This window comes from Rhipicephalus sanguineus, chromosome 5, assembly GCF_013339695.2.
Source record: "Rhipicephalus sanguineus isolate Rsan-2018 chromosome 5, BIME_Rsan_1.4, whole genome shotgun sequence".
Taxonomy (NCBI): domain Eukaryota; kingdom Metazoa; phylum Arthropoda; class Arachnida; order Ixodida; family Ixodidae; genus Rhipicephalus; species Rhipicephalus sanguineus.
The window spans coordinates 88,196,982-88,220,596 of NC_051180.1; the positions used below are offsets into that span (position 1 = coordinate 88,196,982).

The 23,615-nt window shown below is 44.5% G+C and overlaps 1 protein-coding gene across 1 annotated transcript in view; it reads right to left on the bottom strand.

Moving 5' to 3' along the window:
• LOC119393958 (A disintegrin and metalloproteinase with thrombospondin motifs 5) overlaps nucleotides 1–23,615 on the bottom strand; it is a 56,564-nt gene that overhangs the window by 15,856 nt on the left and 17,093 nt on the right. Inside the window, exons 2-8 of the mRNA XM_037661159.2 lie at nucleotides 21,901–22,528; nucleotides 19,347–19,507; nucleotides 12,571–12,660; nucleotides 10,948–11,089; nucleotides 5,035–5,124; nucleotides 2,454–2,566; nucleotides 414–491 (exon numbers count right to left, since the gene is read on the bottom strand). Of these exons, the coding sequence (XP_037517087.1) occupies nucleotides 414–491; nucleotides 2,454–2,566; nucleotides 5,035–5,124; nucleotides 10,948–11,089; nucleotides 12,571–12,660; nucleotides 19,347–19,507; nucleotides 21,901–21,979 (753 nt within the window). The 5' untranslated portion in view covers nucleotides 21,980–22,528. The remainder of the gene's footprint in view (nucleotides 1–413; nucleotides 492–2,453; nucleotides 2,567–5,034; nucleotides 5,125–10,947; nucleotides 11,090–12,570; nucleotides 12,661–19,346; nucleotides 19,508–21,900; nucleotides 22,529–23,615) is intronic.

Here is a 23,615-nt window from a genome sequence, read left to right on the forward strand (position 1 = left end):
ATATACATATCCGGGACATGACGGCCACGACGCCGTCAAAAGTCTGCCGAGAGTGTCCATAAAATTGCTACCGCAATAAGAGATTTTCGTATTTCATATGGCCTACCGTTATGAACATTGACATTGTCACAGTACAAAGACAGGATGTAATATGCAGGGCATGGCGTAAATATATTCGAAACTAGAGCTCGAGCCTTCTCGAGAGGCCTGAGATGACTACGCCGGAGACAACAATGTCCTTTTATCGACGTTATTTTTGCTACCCATTATTCGTATTCAAGTTGGTGCTGCACGTCTCACGGCAAAAAAAAAGATATTTTTCAGAAGTTTCACTCGGAGCGGCGGTGAACACGTGATAACGATATGACATTTAAAAAATATGTAATGTACGAACTCATATGTTTAACACTTACCGAAAGAATCACTATTCCTGTCACAGCGACTTGGAGCTGTACTATATTAGGTTGGAATGTATAGAACTTTAGGTTCGCCTGAAATGAATAAATGAAAATTAAGAACATTGCGAATTAAAGGGCATAGTACACGCTCTTCGTTAGAAAAATAAATTCGTACTGTCATTGTCACTGTGAATAGCTCCTGTTCTTTTCAAATTTGCTCGGAAAATATTTCTTGTAAATATTTGCAAAACACGGATGATCAAAAGACTAAGAAAATGGCCTGTTTTTATTAGCCCCGAGAAGTTGGGGTGGCGCCACCTGGCGGGAGTCCCGGATGATATCACGGCAAGGACTCTTCCACTCCCGCCGTGGCGCGTCTACATAACGTGCACTCGCTTCGTACGCTATTTCTCTGTTTGCAGTCGCTTTTGGCTTGTCTCATGCTTTTGATGAATGACGAAAACAGCATCGGTAATGCTCGTAGTAAAACTACAGAAAGCTATACATTTTTTACAGTACAATCGCCAACGGCGCCTGCGCTCCGTCGTACAGAGTTTAATTAGGTTTGTTGTGTCGCGCTACTAACTTCGAGGATAGGATCGATCCTCGACCACGGCAGCCGTATTCCGACGGGGGCGAAAAGCAAGAAGATGCATGTGCTTAGATGCAATGGCACGTTAAGGAATGCCAGGCGGACAGAATTATTCCACAGTACCTCGTAATCAGGTCGTGGTTTTGACACGTATGACACCATATTTACATTATTAGGTTGCGCTGTTCACGGGCGATTTCTTTCAGAGATATGATGGCTTCACCTCCAAAAGTGTTATTTGCATCGGACACATGCGCGTATCTGCGGACAACGTTTTTGCCGGTGTACCAAGCCTCGCGCACAGTTACAAAAACACATGCAGTATCGAGGCTCGCAAAATATCTCGAAAACGCTTGCCATAGAATAGCGCCGCAGTTGTGTTTGTTTTTCTTGTGTACTTGCTCACTCATCATGATTTTTAGTTTCATGTTTTCCTCGAAATAATTTCGGTTCTTCGTTTCACTACAAACACAAGTTGAGAATACCCCTGACCATCACCAACCTGTATGTAAACATGACGTGCGAGATGAGTCATTGACTGATTGAGGCGAAGGACGTTTAATTATTACGTGAGCCACGTCACTGAGAACGCCAACGAAACAGTGCAGAACGCTCATTTAGACTTTCAGGAATTAGTTTTGCAAGCGATTGCTATGAACAGTGCTCCCTCGCGAATTTAACATTACCGCATGTGACGTGGCAGCCACATAATCCCAGACGACTGTTATGAAGAAGTCATTACATAATTGAAGTATACTAACATCTCAGCATTTATATCCGAAACCGTTTCTTGTGTGGTTGTAATATTTTGCTTAATGCTGTGATATTAAGTGATTCTTTATGAAAGATTTATCTAAAGTCGCCTGTAACAGAAAGCGCAACTTTGTCAAATCGCCCAGATAATCTTCCGAGGCAGACATAACTTGTAAAGCAAACTGCAATGTAGTTACTTAATTGTACAGGACACATGTTCTAACTGTGGAGTGTAGGCCAAGTTGTAATGAAGTTAAAACCATTTGCGTAAATGTTTCTTTAGCACCTATTTCTTGGGGTACGAGGTGAAAACAACGAATCTCTTGCTTCTTGCAACGAATATCTTCCGTTCGGACGGGAGTTTGCCCATTATAAGCTATATTGTTCAAACATTCTGCAGCTTACTTAACTTTCGATTGTAGTGGAAACACCCACCTTCCACCTTGGGAGATTTGCATCGCAAGAAAGCAGTAACCCCCACCGTATTGAGAAAGAGCGGGTACACGGCGAACGCAGAAAAATGCGATCCTCAGCCGCGGAGCCAGCAAGTCCTTGCCGTGACGTCACATCGCCGCGACGGCCGAGCCGCCAGTGTTCGTTCTCGGGGCTAATAGGCGGACTATACCTCAAGGTCGTCTTCCGAACTATTTTTTTATGCACTGGAGTTCAAACTGTGTATGAACGTAACAAATAAATATTTATGAACCCACGTATGCTATAAGGACGCCCAGATACTTCACTAGCCGCTCCTTGTCCTGGTCGAATGCGCGAAAATATGCCGTGTCTACAACAAGACGGGTCTCACATGTGGCTTTTATAGGATCTGCAATAGAAACAGAGCAATTCAGCATCAGATGACACTAGTTTTCTTTGAGGGTCATTTTAACAGCGATACTGTTTAGCAAATCGTTCCTTGTCCGGCGAACCAAAAAACTATCAAGAACAGGTATGTGCCACAGTAATTGAGTAAATCCAACTACTCATCACTGGTCCACTAAAAATGAAGAAGGCAACAGTCAGCCCAACAGATGGATGCGAAGCGACGGCGGCCTCGTAGCGACGAAATGCCCACCAACGACGACGTGTCCGTAGATCTATCAGAGGTGCGAACGCTTGGTTACAGCGAGAGGTTCTGTCTCTGCGGTTTGGACATCCGTGTCGTCTCTGTGACTGTCTGCGGTTTAACTCGAACCTCTCTGCGCTGACGACCTAGAAGCAACCTAGAAACAACCTGCATCACCTAGCGGCTGCGAGAAGACCCCCGAAGTGATGGAAGGCCTACGCCAACGACGACGTGCCCATAAATCTATGAGAGGTGCGAACGCTCAGTTTCAGCGCGAGTTTGTCTCTGGATGGACATCCATCTCGTGCCTGTGATTGTATGAGAGGTACGAACGCTTCGTTTCAGCGCGAGTTTCCGTCTCTGGAGGTTGGACATCCGTGTCGTGTCTGTGACTGTCTGCGGTTTAACTCCAACCTCTCCGTGCTGAGAAGCAACTTAGAAACAACCTAGCATCACCAGGCTAAAGCCTAGCAAGCACCTAGAAGCAACCTAGAAACAACCTAGCATCACCTAGCTAAATCCTAGGAACAACCTAGAAGCAACCAGATTAGACTTCAGAATCATCCAGCTTCGCTGTTTCAAGCCTTGCGCGATAAGTGCAGGCTTTGACCTTTCTTGTTTTTACTGCTACTAGAATTTATGTTTTTATGTAAGTGTATCAGTCAACTATTATCAAAGTTTTCTCTTCAGGTGACTTTTTGGCATCCGTAGTTTTCTTTAACGCAGCATCTAAATTGTGAGCCTGCCAATATGTTGCCGTCATTCCATTTCCAGTCATAGCATGATATTATGCTCAATGGCCTGATGTATAATGTTGAGTGACATGATTTTGATATTTATATTTCATTGATACTATCCCTAGTAAAAAAATATATTGCCTCCTGTGAATTTCAGTAAGAGTTGCGAAAAGTTTGTGATGGACTATAAGCCTGGTGGAAGCGGCGAATCAGCTGCCATTTTTATACAAATGGCCATAGCGTAAAACTACGCATAGGTACTTTGAATGCCTCATAGTACATTTATTTTGCTGACATGCATTTAGCTACAGGGCTTCTTTGTTATCAGCACCGGGTTCGCTCTAGTGCGAAAATTTTATGTACATTATTTTCATGTCGAATTATTACATTGTACTTAAGTATATAGCTCGAGCTTTTAGGATGCAGCTTCTCGCAAAACGCAGATCTCTTCGCTAGGTGTCATGCTTGCACTTCAGGCTATTTTGCAACACTTTAATGCTTGCGTTCTTCAAGGAACTCCGCAGAAAAACTGCAAGCTTACTGACGCTGAGGAACTTTTTTTAGAAACATTAGTGACTTTTTGGGAAAGAAATGACGAGTAATGATGCAGAATATAGAACGGCTCCTAAAGTTCTGTATTCTAAGTTTCGCGCCTAAATCATCACAGCCGCCGCGGTGGTACAGAGGTTACCGTGCTCAGCGCCTCACCCGAAAGTCGTGGGTTCGATGCCGGCCACGGCGGTCGCATTTCGATGGAAGCAGAAGGATAGAAGCCCGTGTACTTAGACTTATGTGCATGCTAAGGAACTCCAGGTAGTCGAAATTTCCAGTGCTCCACTACGGCGTGCCACGTAATCAAATCGTGGTTTTGAGACGTAAAATCACAGCTAATATTAGGCATAAACATTGCAACCAATGCCGTAAACCTGATATTATGGATTTCAACGTATTCATTCAACGATAAGGGGAGTCTATGAGAGACGCAATTGGGAAAGTAAATAAGCCTTTTAAAGTTTAGTCAGAGCCTCCTACGAACTCCTTGTCTTTATCTAAAAGTTAGCCAAGAACCTTAAGGCACACAGTGAAAACTCATACGATGTGCGATTATTAGGGAGGAGGTAAATGAAGTTGCAAAATGATAATGTGAGGCCGCAATTCAAGATATGTTTTTGTGTGCTCTCCGACTCGGCAAATTTTGCTTGTGACAATGCGAACTCATTCGGCACTTCATAAGTGCAGCCTACTTATCCTGCTCGATTACTGTGTATCTTTAGCACCTGTTCGTACAGCGCACTTCTGCTTACTTTGATTACAGCACTTCATTAAACAACTATACGACAACAAATATGCAACTCGCATCTTTGAGCTGCACTTACTTTTAAGAACAAAATAAATTTTCAACTCAATTCAATTGCATTCTTTCTTTTCACTTTACAAGAAACACAGAACATGTTCATTCTACATACGTATATTATATCGCTGCTGACTTACAAGTACTCTCTCCAGATCTCTCTTTGAGGACGGTGCTGCCTGTTTGACTATGAGCGTCAGACGACGATGAATTGGAGTCAATATCTGTGCCTACGAAACAGGAAAGAACGTTAGTGTTTTGCCTAGCAATCTTGTCTAAGAGTGGTCACGAGTCACCTGTAGACGACTAGTGAATAACGATTCGTTAAGATGTATGGACGTCAAATCTATCGGCAATATCACGTCCCTAAGGACGCCCGAAGACGTACGAGGTGTGCTCAAAACCAAGCGAACTTTTGCTTTAACATCTTGAACGCTCATTGTTCAACATTCCTGGCACTGTATTCTCAAGGTTCTCCCCTCTACTTGCAACAAACGTTCCCATCCTTTCCCCAGTATGTAAATGCCTCTTGGAACACGAATTCCTGACATGGCGCGAAGGTCTCTTGTCGCATTGCCCTGCATCTCCTCCATAGTCTGGTAACGACATCCTTTCCACGTTATTTAACAGCGGAGCTTTTCGTTGCGCCGGGTAGCGCGGACATAAATTAACCGGCACGCGCTCGCTACGCCCTCTGTGCCGCCGTGGAATGCAATAACTGTGATGGGCGAGTATGTTACGTTACTCGAAATCTCGTAGCATCACGTAAAAACTAGTCACCTCACTAAAAACCCCGTAACTTGACAAACCATCTAGTCACGTGTCTAAGTCACGTAGCATTACGTAATAACTAGCCCCGTGATTAAAATTACGTAACATCTAGTCACGTGACTAAAACCACGTAACATCACGTAACATCTAGTCACCTGACATGTTCCCGCCAAAAACACGTAACGGTTAGTCACGTGACTAAAATCCCAATATCACGTAACTGCTAGTCCCGTCACACGTTCCTGCCAAAACCACGTGACACGTGCGTAGTGTGCGGAACCGACCGACACCGGGGAACGGTAGCCAAGCTAACCATATTTAGCAGTACTAAATATGGTTAGCTTAGCTATGCTAAGTTTTGGGTGGTAGCACTACTACCCAAAATTTAACATCTCTAGCAAAAGCTTGGTATCACTAGTAAAAAGTTAAAAAAAGCTAGGTCGAAAAAAATGCCCCATGCTCCCCGAAGGGAATCGTGAGGAAATGCGAATGCATTTCTTGCGCCGAGAGTACATGGCGTAGTAATTTTAATGGCGTAAAGCTGGACACACCGACGCGCTCAAGTGTCTGCCTTTCAGGCGCCTCTTTCAACGAACGCTTCCTACGTGCGTTTGTAATCACGTCAGGGATGTTTCCACCGCCTTCAATGCAGCAAAAACGCGTTTAGAACGCACTGTTTTCAGGCTGCGCCAAGGCAGCACAAACGCTACAAACGCGTTTCAAAGGCACTGCATTGAGGTGGTGGCGCAGGGAGGAGAGAGAGCGAACGGCGAGAGAAGTAGCGGCGAAGCACTGCACCTACCCTCTCCTACACTCTCTCCACACACGCGGGAGCTCCGCCGAGCTCCCGCGATGCGAGCGCCCTCACACGCCAGAGTGCGCTCCTCCTCTCCACTCACTCTCCGCTACTCCGCCCGCACCACCTGCTCCGGTTGCTAGGGGCGAGGACAAGCGCGCGCGCCCGCAGCTGTTGCTATGGGAAAGGGAGTGAGAGCGGAGAGGCGTGCGGACACCGACGCCTGACATAGCCCGACTAAGAAATGCATTCGCATTTAAAACGAGGAGTCAAGAACTACGGAGGCGCGAAGCATGTAGGGAAGGGTGTTTGAGCTCCCCTAACGTGAAACCTGGGGAGGGACGAAGCATGCAGTGTGCGCCGGGCTTTACCACAGCAAACTCTTTACTCGTTACTGTTTTACTCGCCACCGGTCCACTAACGCACCAGAACATTACATATGTTTCAAGAAGTGGTGTTCAAATAGACTACTTTACCGTATAGATGCACGTTTTTGTCCCTGGTTTTAGATAAAAAACTTGAGCCCGTTGGTAAATTTTGTCGGGGATTGTGACACCACTGCTAAGACAAACATAATGTTTTAGGCAGTAACGACGAACCTTTAGCTCATACATGTATAGATGATGATGATGATGATGCTCCTTGGATGATGGCACCTACCCACTCAGGGAGATCGGCCAAGAGTCGGGCGGATCATAAAGTCTGAAAATTTTAAGAGCTAATAGACGTTACTGTATCAATTAGAATTAAGCGTTCTTTTTTAATGAATTTAAGTTTTTGATTGGACCATGTTGCATAACCTCCTAAATGGCCAAATTGTTTATGTCATTATGACAATTTAAACATTATTAGCGGTTGATGTGTCGAATAAGACGATTTGACTCGCATATGAATTTCTCGATAGCACTGCATATATTCCCGTCCGAGTGCCCCAGCACAGAAGCCCCAAATGATAACAGTATAGTTGAAGTAATAGTATGGACGGCTGAGAAGTAGTGGGATTTACCCAATTTTTGTGGCGCATACCCGTTTATGATGGACCGTGACGATGACATGACACGCCGACAAGCCGAGACCCTAATAATAATAATGTCTGGTGGTTTAATGTCCCAAAACTACTATATGATTGTGAGAGACGCCGTAGTGGAGGGCTCCGGAAATTTCGACCACCTGGGGTTCTTTAACGTGCACCTAAATCTAAGTACACGGGCTTCAAACATTTTCGCCTCCATCGAAAATGCAGCCGCCGCAGCCGGGATTCGATCCCGCGACCTTCGGGTCAGCAGTCGAGCGCCATAACCACTAGACCACCGTGGCGGGGCGACAAGCCGAGACCCTAAGGCGCCTCGCCCCTAACACTAGCTCCGCTGTTGGTTCCAGCCCTGCGTCAGTAGTGCAAGCTGCACTTTTAGGAGTGAAGCACATTAGGGTCTACGCTTGTTCGTTGTGTGGTGAAACATCAGGGGAGAAACATCTCGAGTCTTTCGTTAAGCAGCTGGCGTCTTTTCGTTTTGCTTTAGAAACATCTGGCGTCTTTTTGTTTTGCTTTTAGAAAACATTTGGCGTCTTTCGTTGGTTTATTTCATCAATCAACGGCGTTTTGAACAAAATTTTTATTGTTTAATCACGCACAGGAGAAATCTCACCAGGCACTACCTTGGAGGTAAACAATGGCTGCTAATGGGAATGAGAGACAGAAGAAGTCGGCTTTTAGCTAACACTTACACTTCTACTTCTACTAACGTTTCCTACTGGAACATGCCAATGGCTGCTAATGGGGAATGAGAGACAGAAGAATTCGGCTTTTAGTTAACGCGCACGCTGCGAAATTTTTATTGTTCAACAACGCACAGGAGAAATCTCCCACCAGCACCACCTTGGATGTCAAGATCTGGTACTAGCATTAAGACTGGTTACGCACTACGACGGGGACGAACGGGTGCCGATTTAAGGAGCTTCGCCCCTAAAAACATCTAGAAGCCCAAACCCTTTATACTAGTCGGTGATTTCAACGTACACATTGTGGACCTTAGGACCTAGCTTTGTCGTCGACGCTCATCGTCCGCTGTCATGGTGGTTAGAAAACCGGTGCTATAGTCGAAACATATGTGTGTATGTGAATAAAAAAAAGGTTTGCAATAGACGAACAATAATCGCAATTGTGACAAACCAAGAGAAAACACCTGCAAGCGCAAACATTTTGTACTAGTCGGCGACTTCAACGTACACGTTATGGACCTTAGGACCGAGCTTTCTCATCGACTCTTTATGTCACTTTATGTCACTCAGTTTACATTACATGGGGCAACACTCGGGTAACATATGTGTGACACAAAAAATGTTGAACAGTACACTAATATCAATCATAATTGTGACAGAGCAATATAAAACTCCTGCAGGCACAAACCCTTTATACTTGTCGGCGACTACAACGTAGACATTATGGACCTTAGGACCTAGCTTCGCCCACTCGTCATCATTCACTTCATGGAGGTGCGTTCTATACCACACATTCTCTTTCTGCCACAAAATAAAAATGTCAAACCCCATAAAAATACCGACAATAAGCGTCCATCAATCAATCATATGACAGTACAATGCACGCTGGAGTGAAAATACACGAGAGGACGCTGTGGTGAAATACGTAGCAAACGCATTCCAGACCACACGTTCTCTTTCTGCCATGGATGAAAACGAACTTAGGGCACGTAATGCGGCGGCTCAACAGGAACGCCGATGACAAGCTACTACTCCGGAGGCGAGGGCGCGGGAGGCGGCGGCAAAATGGCAACAATGACGAACTGGAGATTCTCAGTTACCGAACGATCTCCAGTGCTTCGCCCACTCATCATAATTCACTTCGTGGATATGAGTGGATTTTTAGATGTGAAGCAGCTTTTGCTCGGGGCTGTGTCCGTCCTTCCATCGGCGACCGTCCGCTCGGTAACCATGCCTGCTGGCACGCGCTAGCGCGTTCGGGCCTGTGTAAGGGGCTGGGTAAGACGCTGTGGCCTCTCCCCCTTACACTCTCGGGAACCATGTGCGCTGGCACGCGCTCGGGCCTGTGTAAAGGGCTCGGTAAGACACTGTGGCCTCTCCCCCTTACACCCTCTGCAATCATCTGATGGCGTCGGGGAAGGAGATTCTGCAGACGCGCGATGAACCAACGCGTGGTATCCTAGTCAGAACGCGCTGGCACGCGCTAGCTCGTTCGGGCCTGTGTAAGGGGCTGGGTAAGAAACTGTGGCCTCTCCCCCTTACACTCTCTCAGCAATCACATGATGGCGTCGGGGAACAATATTCTGCAGAAGCGCGATGCACCCAGGTGCTCCCGCGTGGCGTGGCGATGAACCGAACCCGCGTGGCGTGCTCTAACAAGAGTTCGGGACGAGTAACAGCAACAGCAACTACAGTGAATTCATGGTGTGCTGCATATGCAAGGACGCGTTAACATCGAGCAAGGTACCCGTGATGAACGGAACTTTTAAGTCGACCCATGCGCTGCGCCGCATCCCCACATGGTTCCCTTTAGTGGGAGATGGTGTAATCTTTTTAAAGTTTGGGAAACAGGAAAATGTCTGCTGTGGCTACATCCTCAGAATGCGGTGCATGGCGCACAATGGGAGTGTGATGTTCTGCTACATAGCTGCGGACAAGGTGTGACGCGGAAGCCGGTGCATTGTCATTATGCAACATCCAAGTCTGTTTTTCTTATAAATGAATTCTTTTACTGCATACGGCATCCCTGAAACCACTGGAATTTTCTGGTACCACTTGTTTACCATCTGACCGTGTGGTACAGGTTCCTAACGAACAATGCATTTTATGTAAAAAACACAATCAGCATGACTATGGTCTTTGACCGACTCATGTGTGATATTGTTTTACCCCAGGGGAACCTTTGCAACCAGAGCATCTTTGTTTAACATTACATCCATAGACCCATGTGCCGTCGCCTGTTACGCCAAGCTTGCCAAGTTTGTCGCAAAATTTCACACACACATACACACGTTTTACTTAAGGCTGTTTTATTGTCACTTTAACACTGATCCGGCGAATAGAATGTACGCATTCTAACTTCAGTGGCCTTAGATTTTCTACTAAAGGTTAGAGAAAAACTAGGCAAATTGAAGTATGTTGTCTAATACTGCCGGTACACACACTGTTGCCGCAGTGGGATCCCATTTGGCGTGCGATAGTTGGCATGCCATGTCAAAAGTGAAAATTGCATTCCTTTTTGAACATACCTGGCATGTCTTTTCACCGGTAGGAGGAATTTAAAAAATTGCACTTGTACAGACAAACTGCAGCGCAAACACGACTGGAGGGACGAAAATGATTCAAAAAGAAAAGAAATTAGCTGTGTCAAAAGACCTCTAAATTAGTGTTCATGCACGAACGAGGTTGCTTTACTTTCTGGATATGTAATAACGACTTCACAGAAAAATATAAATGTCGAGAGTTATGTTTGACAAGAAATGATTACCTTGTAAATTGGTGCCGGTATTACTATCGTTGTCAGAGCTTTGCAGCATGATAGGTATGACGTAGTGTTTCACTAAACCATCGGCTCCTACTTTCTCAGAAGGTGACGGCTCTATTCGCTCTGTAGAACTCAGGATTCCAACCTTCGAGCGAAGAAAAGAAGGATAATTCATCAAGCGTGTTAACCATATGGATTGTCATTGTGCTCAAATATCTGTCCTCGTTCATGTTATGATCTGGGTTAATGGGGCATATAACTGCCATAAAATTTTCTATTTTTTGTAATCCCACCCCTTATGTAATACCCCTGTTATGGGGCCCTTAAGCAATAAAGAATGCATAAATGAATGAAGAATGAATATTCATTATTAGGACATACTGTTGGGCAAGTTGGTCTTGCATTTTAACAAAACAAACTGAGCACGAACGAAGACGACACAAAGACGAGGTGGACAAGGACACGTGCTATTCTTGTCGCGCCTGTGCCTGTCCTTATCTGCCTCGTCTTTGTGTGTTCCTCATCCGCGGTAATATGATTTTTTAAAGATATTCATTAGTACCTTCACTGATGGACGCACTTCTTTGTATTTCTTTACAACAGTCGCATTTTTACCGGCCTAAGCTGCTACTAATTTTATCGTTTATCGCAAACCCCGTCTTCGTGCATTGGAACCTTCTCGAATGTAATCGCTCATTCCAATTAGACCGCATGTACCACATGGACAGGGGTGCGCTTTATTTAAATTACAGAAGCACGAGCGACTACACTGGACTTTTCGATGATGTATCGAAATGTCTATGATGCGTAAAGAGGAGACGTTTTTCGTTCGCATGTCAAATTTTCGATCATCGACTACTGTGCTCGCCACTGTCGTTGGTGTTCTGTTACCTCCTTTTGCGGACCACAAGTAGTCCAAATAAATTATTTATTATTCTATACCCTGCTACATTCTTCGCCGTCGCCACAAACGGACTCTACTGCGTATTCTATTTCTCTATGTTTTCGTGCTGTTGGCTTTACCAGGGTGAACCCTCAGTACAGGATTATTTTTATAAATTCTATGAAGGTATCGTTTCGGACATCCAATCAACTTGAAGACAGTCGGCAAACAATGGGGGCACATTTTGCACATACACCTTTACCCGTCCATAAAACTGGAATAAATTAAGAAAGCTGATTAAAAATAGGCAAAAGGCGTGGAACCGTCCTTTCCCTTTCACCTTACACGCACTGTTAGTATTACAGCTTACGTACAACAATAAAGATAAACCAATAGCACAAATGTGCAACATGCACGAGTAAGTTCTGAAGCACAGCAAATAGGAGTTCCTAATTCGCGCGTAATGTGACGGTGTTACACGGGTTACTGTTTACTTGTGCTTTTAAAATATTTTTTACCAAAATATTGTAACGTATTTGCTATCGCAATTTGTTCTGCTACATCTTTTTTCCCTGCCGGATGGTTTAAATAATGTTTTTACCTAACTTTAATACACGTTGTCTCTCGCCATTCTGCATGCATAATGCAATCATTGTGACCTTACTCCGTCATACTTTACTATTTCTCCGTGGCTACGCTCCAAGTGAACAGAAGCACGCAAATGAAAGTAAGCGCATACGCACTAGTCGTAGTCCACTGGAGCGCGTAAGACTGACGCTTGCAAACGCTTGAGGATCGCAGTAAATATCTTGCTCCATTTTGCTTCCATTCATCTGCAGTAAAGATTGTTCAATCAATAATCGGTCAGAGTACGGTGGGCTCTCACACCTAACATTGCATAAAATTAAAGTCATTAAGGATTAAAATGTCAATTTTCTGGTTTTACCCACAAGACGGCGTGAAAATACTTTTGCAAGCCTACCCCAATGACACCGCATGATCGGGAGGTTCAGACACGCAATGTCATAGCCAATGCTCCATGCTGCGACAGTGACGGGGTATCCTATCTTAGCGCAACTGAGCCCATGTTACAGTAGCTTGTGCATTCTGTTCCTGTACACTCAAGTACTTGCAAATTTTTAAAGTTATTGGCCACAACGTTACCCAGTGAAATGGCGAAAAGGTGGGACATGTATTAGGGCAACTAACCCAGTATCCAGTAGCAAGTTTTATTGAACTCCATTTGCTCAATATATCGGCTCTTTAATTTTTGTTTTTGATATTTCTCCTCAACATACCCTGTGAGACGTAACCATATAACCAATTGGGCGCCATTTTTTAGCTGGTCTAGCCAAACACATGCTCATCTTAGATCATTGGTTATGGTTTGGCATATACGAATTTCTCTAAGTTTTCATGCGACGGCGGGTATATAGAAGCACATTGAAAACACATTAGTGTCCGAAAAATCCTACCCGAATGGAAACGTATAATATACGAACAGAACTATAAACAGACCAGAGTTGCTGAAGTAACGCATCTTCGAAATCATAGAAATCATACATGCATCTAGCATAATCATTTGGTAATTTGAACTATATTTTCATTTACAAGAATACGTTAATATTATTTTGAGAACTCCTCAATTGACGCTAAAGAGTGAGAACAATTGCGCGATGTCATATTCATCATTAAATACGAAGCATTTCTCAGCGAACTTCTGCGACTTCGAGCGAATCTATCTACCTAGCCGTCTACGACCTTGTGCTCTCGTGGCCGTTTCGTTTACTGGAAATATACCAAAATTGGTATAGTATTACATGAGTTTATGACGAACATAAATGACAAGTCGTAACATGAAAATCACGAAATACATGTTATGAACGGCATGATTTATATTGGCATGATGTGACTTGAGTGTAGGAAGAAAATAAATAGCAGGTCATCACATGAAAATGTCATGTCATATAAGGCATGATTTATGTACCTCAGTCTTTGTGCTCTCAGACATTTCGTAAATTTGATATATATACCGAAATTAGTGTGGCGTGACAAGAATTCATGACGAACATAACTAAGAGGTTGTAACATGCAAACCATAATATGCATGTCATGTACGGCATGATTTACATGACATAGTCCTGGGGTGCTTGATGCCGTTTCAATAAATAGATATATACCGAAATTATATAACGAACATCTATAACGAACATAAATGACGGGTCCTAACAAGAAAATCATGCAACGCATGTCACGCACGGTATGACATATATGCCACCATCATGGTACAATCGTGGCAGTTTCGATAACTTGGTAGATACCAAAATTCGCACGGCGTGACATGACTGTCTGGTAAACATAATCGATAGGTCGTGGCATCAAAATCATGAAATGCATGCCATGTACGGCATGATTTACACGCCACGCTCATGGTGCGCTAGCGGCCGCTTCGCTAGCTTTATATATACACGCACATCTGAATGGCGAACATTAAAGGGGCCCTGCAACACTTTTCGAGCATGCTCAAAAAGCGCTGCCGATCGGTAGTCGAGGCTCCCGAGAACACGCGAGCCAAATATTATAGCGATGCGCACGGCCTGGAATTTACAATAAATTCTCAAAGTCAGCTGAAAATCGCTCCCTCTTCTCTCGACAAATGATGTATTAGTCCGCAAAATATGACGCGATTGTCGGCCGTTCCACCATTGGCTGATGTTATAATCACGATAGCACCCTCATTTTTACTTTCGTTGTTAATTTTTAGTTCAATAAGTACATAATATGTATGTTTATATTATGTTATCGCGTTAAAAACACCGAACAAACATTAATATTAGCACTTCCGGTCTCACCGACAGCTCGTCTGCTCGTAGTTGCGTGGTTCCGTTTTCTTCGCCATGCGCAGTGCCGAAAACGTGAATATTTCTGTGCTTTTGACCATCGCCGGTTGCCGTTGAGAGTGGCAGCCGTTCGAGTGTTGCCTCGTCAGCTGAGAACTGCATCGTCGGCACGTTCTCACGACCGACCGAGGCACGGGCGCAGCGTGTCTCCGATAACAATGCTGGCGTCCGGTAATGGCGGCGCTTCGGGGTCGTCTGCCAGTGCCGTCTTACGAGGCGGTGTATCGGAGTATGGGCCGAAACCGATCTCAGCTGTCATTCGTTCCAAACGAGCGCGCACGTTTGCTTCCATGGTCGGCAGAGCGATGAAAACACTACGGCGTTCGAGGTGCACACCCAACATTACCAAACCGACGCGCAGTTTTCAAGCACGCGCGATACACAGCGCGATCGACTCCGCTCGACGAGAACGACGCAAGCCGACCGGAAGTGGCGGCACAGACCACGTGGTTGCGCCGAGACGCCAGAGAGAAACAAATGAAAAAAATGCCGCCGGCGCTGACGTCGCCTCCTCGCACCTCCGCCCTCCTTCCCTCCCCTCACGCCGCGCGCAGCTGTCCGCGCGCTCGCTGCGTTGAGTTGAGAGAGAAAGCTGCGGAACGTGATCTCTATAATTTGGTAACACCACTTAGACTTGACGGATTCGAAAAATTTTTGCGGCATATGGCTCGTGAAGAGTCATACGTCAATAATGGGACTATTCCAATATAACAAAGAAAGGTGTTGCAGGGCCCCTTTAATGGCAAGTAATAGCATGGAAATCATGAAATATATGTTATGTATGGCATGATTTACACGCCACGCTCCTGGTGCGCTCGTGGCGGTTTCGTTAGTTTGACAGATACCAAAATTGGTGGGTAACATGACTGTCTGGCGAACATAAACGGACAGGTTGCAACATGAAAATCATGAATTGCACGGTCATGTACGGCATGAATTACATGCCAAGCTCATGGTGCGCTTGCGACCGTTTTGCTATCTTTCTATGTACTAAAATTTGTATGGCACGCCAAGAGTGTATAAAGAACATAAATGAAAAGTCATGCATTGTATATTCCAGAATACACGTTTCATTAGCATGGTATATACCACATTGTAAATTCATGCATGCATTGCAAACATGAGATAGTAAAAGGTATGTCATGACATAAATGGCTTGATTTTCCTCAAAGATGGCAGTGTACGCACTGGTCAAAGATGGCAGTGTACACATCGCTGACTGCTTCGCATTACATCGATTCTCACACTGCGTGGGATGTGCTAGATTTTTTACTCGTCTCTTTTCAGGCAATATATGAGCTGCAGTAATGAGCCTAAAGTAGCAAGAGTAACAAAAAAAATTGGACCATCTTCCCGAAGGGAACGCTGATGGGATGCGAAGCAGCAGCGTTGCGCACGGGTGGCCTCACGGGTGGAACGGTGATAACGCGGGTGCTGCGGTGAGCGCTGGAAGATTCGTTTGAAGCGAAACTTGGTGTAGCGTTTACTGGTGTAAACGTTTGTTTGAAACGCGGACACGGGAGGCGAGCGGGCGTTGGAGCCGGCAGCTGCGGCGCTTCGGCGGGTGAGGGAGAGAGTGACGTACGCGCGCACCTGCGAGGGAAGCGCGCGAGGGGTGCGTGACGTGAACCTACTTGGCACCGCTCCAACACCTGCGCCGAGGGAAGCGCGTTGCCTCGCGTTTGTGCGGACGGACAGCGTTACACAGGCTAGCCAAACAGCTGCTACGCATCTAAAGCAACACAAACACGTGTAGGCCTTGTGCAATAATGTCTTGAGCGCACGTACAGAGACAAAAATTTTTCCTCCTACGCTACCCGAAGCCGTCAGAATTTTCATTATTGCGGAGCTTTCATTGAATTCTTTACCCCTTGTCGAGGTGACAGGGTTCAGTTAGGGAGGAAACGATATACAACAGGCTTGTTTTATATGCGAAGGATTTCTTAGCGAACCTTTGGCACTTTGAGCGTTTCTATCTATCTATCTATCTATCTATCTATCTATCTATCTATCTATCTATCTATCTATCTATCTATCTATCTATCTATCTATCTATCTATCTATCTATCTATCTATCTATCTATCTATCTATCCATCTATCTATCTATCTATCTATCTATCTATCTATCTATCTATCTATCTATCTATCTATCTATCTATCTATCTATCTATCTATCCAGGAACGGCGAGAACAGGCATTGGTAATTTCAATGAGAGAGCGTTAAGAAAAACCGACATCGGCAGCGTTGACCCGACGAATGGAAAGAATAAGAATTAGGATCCCAGCAGGAATCAAACCCAAGCATTCTGCGTGACAATCAGGTACCACAGAGCGACGCCAGATTTATAAACTGCTTTGGAAAAACAGCCTATGCAGGCGTAATGATGGTGCAACGTCAATTGTGGTTGTGGTGCTGGCTATCTAATTTCATAACAAAGCAATAACACTACATAAGTACCCGTACAATACAAGCATCATATCAGGTTAGGTTCTTTGGTTCCAGTGTTGGCTCGGCTTTTACAGCAGTCTAATGAACATTACATTTTATTCCTATGAACCAGTAAGCTTTATTCAAGCGTTGCACGACCATAGAGGAATGCATTAACGAACGTTACGTATGATATTCAAATCATTGCACCGTGAAGTGTACTTCGTTTTCATAATACTGACATATGTGCTCTAATGTTAGTGCTGACGTTACGTCACATCATAAGTTACCCTTTGAACGACAGTGTTGTCGACGTGCCTTGTAAGCCCACGGTCACAACTACTACACTTGCAAAAACACGTCGATCCACCTCGTAACGCTTGACTCAAGATAATAAAATACAGCATAGAACTACTCGCTGACTGCTTCGCATAGAGCCGATTCCCACAAGGAGTGCGATCTGCCGAATTTTTTTTTCTATACCGGAATAAAAACCTGTTTTCCAGCTACTGCTACCAGGCCTGTGTTCTTTAGTTACCCCTGCACACTTCGCCTTTTCATCGGCAAGCTCAAATCACCGTACGCGCTGTGTCTACAACAGGTACAAAATGTTCCATGTTCAGTACTTGCAAGCCTTCGGTAGGCACCATGACCCGACTAATACTGTCATTGACAATGAGGCCAATAATAAAACGTTACATGCCTGAAACCTTTCGTCCTGGACTATCAAATTGTCAGGATACAAAGCAACCAATCTATCTTCTACGTGCATGGAACGTAGAAGTGTTCTTTAAAGGGGCCCTGCAACACCTTTCTTTGTTATATTGGAATAGTCCCATTATTGACGTATGACTCTTCACGAGCCATATGCCGCAAAAATTTTTCGAATCCGTCAAGTCTAAGTGGTGTTACCAAATTATAGAGATCACGTTCCGCAGCTTTCTCTCTCAACTCAATGCAGCGAGCGCGCGGAAAGCTGCGCGCGGCGTGAGGGGAGGGAAGGAGGGCGGAGGTGCGAGGAGGCGACGTCAGCGCCGGCGGCATTTTTTTCATTTTTTTCTCTCTGGCGTCTCGGCGCAACCACGTGGTCTGTGCCGCCACTTCCGGTCGGCTTGCGTCGTTCTCGTCGTCGTCGAGCGGAGTCGATCGCGCTGTGTATCGCGCGTGCTTGAAAACTGCGCGTCGGTTTGGTAATGTTGGGTGTGCACCTCGAACGCCGTAGTGTTTTCATCGCTCTGCCAACCATGGAAGCAAACGTGCGCGCTCGTTTGGAACGAATGACAGCTGAGATCGGTTTCGGCCCATACTCCGATACACCGCCTCGTAAGACGGCACTGGCAGACGACCCCGAAGCGCCGCCATTACCGGACGCCAGCATTGTTATCGGAGACACGCTGCGCCCGTGCCTCGGTCGGTCGTGAGAACGTGCCGACGATGCAGTTCTCAGCTGACGAGGCAACACTCGAACGGCTGCCACTCTCAACGGCAACCGGCGATGGTCAAAAGCACAGAAATATTCACGTTTTCGGCACTGCGCATGGCGAAGAAAACGGAACCACGCAACTACGAGCAGATGAGCTGTCGGTGAGACCGGAAGTGCCAATATTAATGTTTGTTCGGTGTTTTTAACGCGATAACATAATATAAACATACATATTATCTACTTATTGAACTAAAAATTAACAACGAAAGTAAAAATGAGGGTGCTATCGTGATTATAGCATCAGCCAATGGTGGAACTGCCGACAATCGCGTCATATTTTGCGGACTAATACATCATTTGTCGAGAGAAGAGGGAGCGATTTTCAGCTGACTTTGAGAATTTATTGTAAATTCCAGGCCGTGCGCATCGCTATAATATTTGGCTCGCGTGTTCTCGGGAGCCTCGACTACCGATCGGCAGCGCTTTTTGAGCATGCTCGAAAAGTGTTGCAGGGCCCCTTTAACCTCACGCGGATTTTTTGTGTGCTCACTTCTTTCTATCTTTTAATCTCTCAATCCCCTTCCCCAGCGCAGGTTAACAAACCGTACGTGCATATGGGTGATCTTCCTGTCTTTCCTTCATGTTCCTCCTCCTCCTCAAACTTCCTGCCCAAAGTAATCAGTGATGTAGGAATATTTTAGTTGAATCGAACCTTTCGTTATGCTTAAACTTCTATTTTTAAATCAACAATGACACAAACTTCTTACGTAATAAATAATTTCTGTATCTTCTTCGAATGTTGTGAATTGAAGTTCTTCCCGCATTACAGATGCCCTCTGCAGTGTCAGATTCTGACCAGGTCGGATGGCAACAACCACTTCATCATCACCTTGTTCTTCGAGGAGTTGAGGGTACACAACGTCGTATCCTGTGAACAGGTAGTCGGCAATCGAAGAACATAAGAAAATAACGTAAACAGTTTTTAGAGTGTCCTGGAGGGTCAGTTTTAGAGTGTCAGTTTTTAGAGTGTTTATGTCATTGAAGTACTTGAATAGATTACGAACGTTAGCTCCGCACAGAATTCTGACATCGCTAATAAAGTGGAATTTCGTCATAGCCAGCTGCAATTCGTGCGGCTACATGCACCTACGATTCATTCGTAAAGATCTAACTATACTTTTGTAGCGTTTCACCATAGCTATTCCCGAACAACTGGATTAAAACAAATTGTCACAAGGAACGACATGTCACATACGGAACATAGCGTACTGAACTGTTAAACTATTTTCGTTAGAGTACATTTTCTTTCAAAGATAGGATAAGCGTTCATTCTTTGCCGCACTGCATCGAGCAGACCTGTTCGCATGATACTGATTTTTTAGCAGTTTCGCTTGTGGTGCGTTATGCATCTGAAAAAGAACACGCGAAAAAATCGACCTGGAACACTACGGCACGGTGTCTGTTATCCTTGACGTATGTCTTTGCAATTATAGAGCATGGTGAAAACTATGGTCATACATTTGTTTCAAGTAGACAGGCTCAAGTGTTATTCTTGTGCTCGCCAGAGTCAATTTCTCAGCTCAAAACAAAGCTCTCTGTAAACTGGGGAATTCGGGTTGCTCAAATAAAAAGAGAACATACAACCAAACAAAAAAAAAAGAGAAAAGCTTGTGCCGGTTTGTTTAGAGAACGGTGCGATAGAAATACGAGGGAAAAGAGAGCAGTGCTTTTCAGCTAAGCTCAGTAGCTATTTCTTTCTGGTTTATCGTACTAATAAAATGACGTAATTATAATGGCATGCTAAGGAAGTGTTGCATAACAATTTGCAAAAGCTCGGCGGAAGGATTAGCCGTAACGCATGTTCCACAAAGCATTAGCACGAATAGACAGCTTGGAGTAACCATACGCTATATTCTATATAGCTATATGTTATATATGCTGGATGTGCGGAAAGTCAGAGCAAACAACAGCTGCATTATGACTAAGGCAAGTAAGAAAAGCTAAATGGGGAACAGCTGTCACGGCTGTCGTGTGCTCCTCGGAAAACTCAGACTCTGGGCATTACGCTATTCTATCCCACTCATTAACACTGTCTTCAAAACCCAGATGAGCTATAACGTTAGAGCTTGCGATTACGTCTAAGCTTCTTAACCTAGTGCAGAACCATTAAAGCGTGGCAAAAACAAGAAGCCGCTATTTTAAGCACAGTGGATACCACCACACGCAGACGCCAGCGTTGAAGACTACATGTTCGGGATAGCGTTGGTATGATAAGAAGTATTTCATTTGATTTGCGTTTGAATAATAATTGTTGGTGTTTAGCGTCCCAAAACCACGATATGATTTTCATTTTGTTAGGGCATTGAAAGCTTGCAGCACCCACAAAAGCAACCAAAAGGAGACTGTCTCCTGACTTGTCCCACTATTCGGGCTGCATTTTGGACAGACTATAAGGAAAACTTGGTTTGTTGGTGGTGGTAAAGAAATTTTCGTTTTTAAATTGAGTATTGCATCACAGAAAAGTACAGAAGAAGATGGGAACTTCAAATGAATAACACTAGCATGAAAACAAATGTCACCGAAGCGAGCATTTCGGCCAAGAAAAATGTCACTAGGACTGTCAGGATTTCGATAAGGCTACAGATCATGTTACGAAAACATTGAATCAAACGCCACTTCTCCTTCTACCAACAGTTAAATTGGCAGCAATGCTGAAAAAACGGTTGGTTGACTTCAGTCAGCCATAATCTGCAATTAAAGCTGCATCTATAGGAACGAAAAAAATTGACAGCCCAACATGTGAAGAGACAAAATTTTTTTGCAATGCAAACATATGGCTTACCTCGTAGGAAGCTTAAGGCAGAAGTACAGGCTTCAGTAAACCAGCACGGCCATTGTAAAAATTTTAGGCGTGAAATGTAAAAAGTATACTTAATCTGAACATAATTTTTTTCTTCTCTTTGTTCTTATTCTTGCTCATTCTCGTGCCTCTGAACGCATATCTTAGAAAGCTCATTTTAAGGATTTTGTGTTTTAAAAAGCAGATAAAATTATTTACAAGCTTATCAATATTCTCATGTTCTTGTGACTTAATTACATCCAAACATGATAGTGGCTCAGCAAGAATCTGGCATCCGAGAAAGGCCTCATTGGCTACTACCCAATAATTTTGTATTTACTTAACATGCTTTTTTTTAAATCAATGTATCGATTATGACGTCTGGCAGTGAAAGAATCACGTCTGAAACACGAGTATCCGACGTTACATGAAAGCTGTAACTTCTTTTAATTAGCGCTAATTGAAAAAATCGTTATACTCACCGAATGACGTGTACTGCGAGCAAATAAGCTCCAAACAGCCGATGCAAACTATCAAATTGTTTGTGTATAGTACTGTCATTTCTCTGGAGTGTACTGAAGGCCCAATGTAACGCTCACTCTTTTCGATAAAGATCAGGTGGAAACTATTGTGGGACCTCAAAGCGAGAAAGCTGTTGGTAAAAAATGATGTCCAGATGTACCTAGAATTGGTCCTAATTTGAATTGTGTTCCCTGTCTCATTGGTTCACTTTCAATCTCTTGTTCGTATGAAGGTAGAGCTGGTATGAGGCTACCGGTGGTCATGAGCTGGTGGACGATATTCTGAAAAAGGTACGTCACTGCTTAAGACCATGCACTAATAAAGAGCGCTTCTAGGAAGTTCTGCATGCGATAGGCCCGCAAGCCTAACAAAGTAAGCGCGGAACCATTTCCTTCTCAACACAGGTCAATTTAAGAAAAATCTGTTATGTTAAGTGCTGTACAATATTGCACGGCTTGTCGGAACCAATGTCCGTTGAAAGGACCACTCTGTTCAGTGTTGCAAGCAGTGTACACGTGATGACTGGTGTAAAAAGTGTTATGCCACACTCGCATCCCGCTGTCTTGCCATCCTGATGGTAGATTGCTGCTGCAGTGAGAGAAGAGAGAGGGAATAATGTACTATTTGATTGTTCGGAGCCCGCTTCAGGACGTGGGTAATGGGAAAAACATCAGGTAAAGTTCAACACACTGGAAGTTCGACATGGGCAGCTACAGAAATCTGTAAGCGCCCTTGTATCGTGAACAAATGAGCAGACGCAGTTTGCGAACGACATCACCTCCTTTGGCCAGCACTTGATTGTAACGTGTTTAGAGAAATAATGACGTGTTTTGGAATCTTGGTAGCGGTGATAGTGGTAACGGTGCTGCCGCCGCAGACAGGGTTAGCCTGGCAGGCGTGGCCAGCCACTCCTGTACATAAGCGTGTATGCCTCCTCCCCCCCCCCTTTTCCTCCGAGAACGAAAACGAAATCTTTGATATGGTAATGAGCACAGCTCATTGCAAACAAACACAAAACAAACTATAAAAACTGATGATATACAAGAATGCCATATTTCTACACGTAACACATTTTTGATACATACCTAAAGCAAAATAATTGCCTGTTCAGGACTTTGCACGACGCATTTTACTACACGAATAATTCTGACAATTATATGATGATAGAATATACATAAGTTTGGTTGGATAACACTTCCTGTATGCAAAAGTGTCTGCTGTCTTAAGTTTCGGGGCAGATCGATGAGAGCCGCCGTGCGACCCATTGTGAACATTTTGTACGCCTGAAAAAAAAGCGCGCATACTGCCACGTGCGGTTCTTATTATCACTTTTGCTGTATTCGGTTTTCGCTCACAAAGACTGTCAGCAACGCTCAGCGTAAACCGCGCCACATTGTTCGAGAAGCTTCACGATTATTGTAGATCGTTTTGTTAAGATTGCGCACAAGACGCGAGCACTCGAGCTTATTCTAGAGCTTGCGCGACAACCAGCGATCACGCTGGAATACTCGACGGCACATGTATAAATGCTGACGCGCTTCACCGCTTGTCAGCTTTTCGACGGCGAGTTTTTCGCCGCTATCAGTGTACAGCGTGTATTGCTGAAGTTCCAGTTTTCATTTCCCGGCCACAAGTTTGGCCAAATAAACAGTATAATCTTGACCACGCCAGCTGT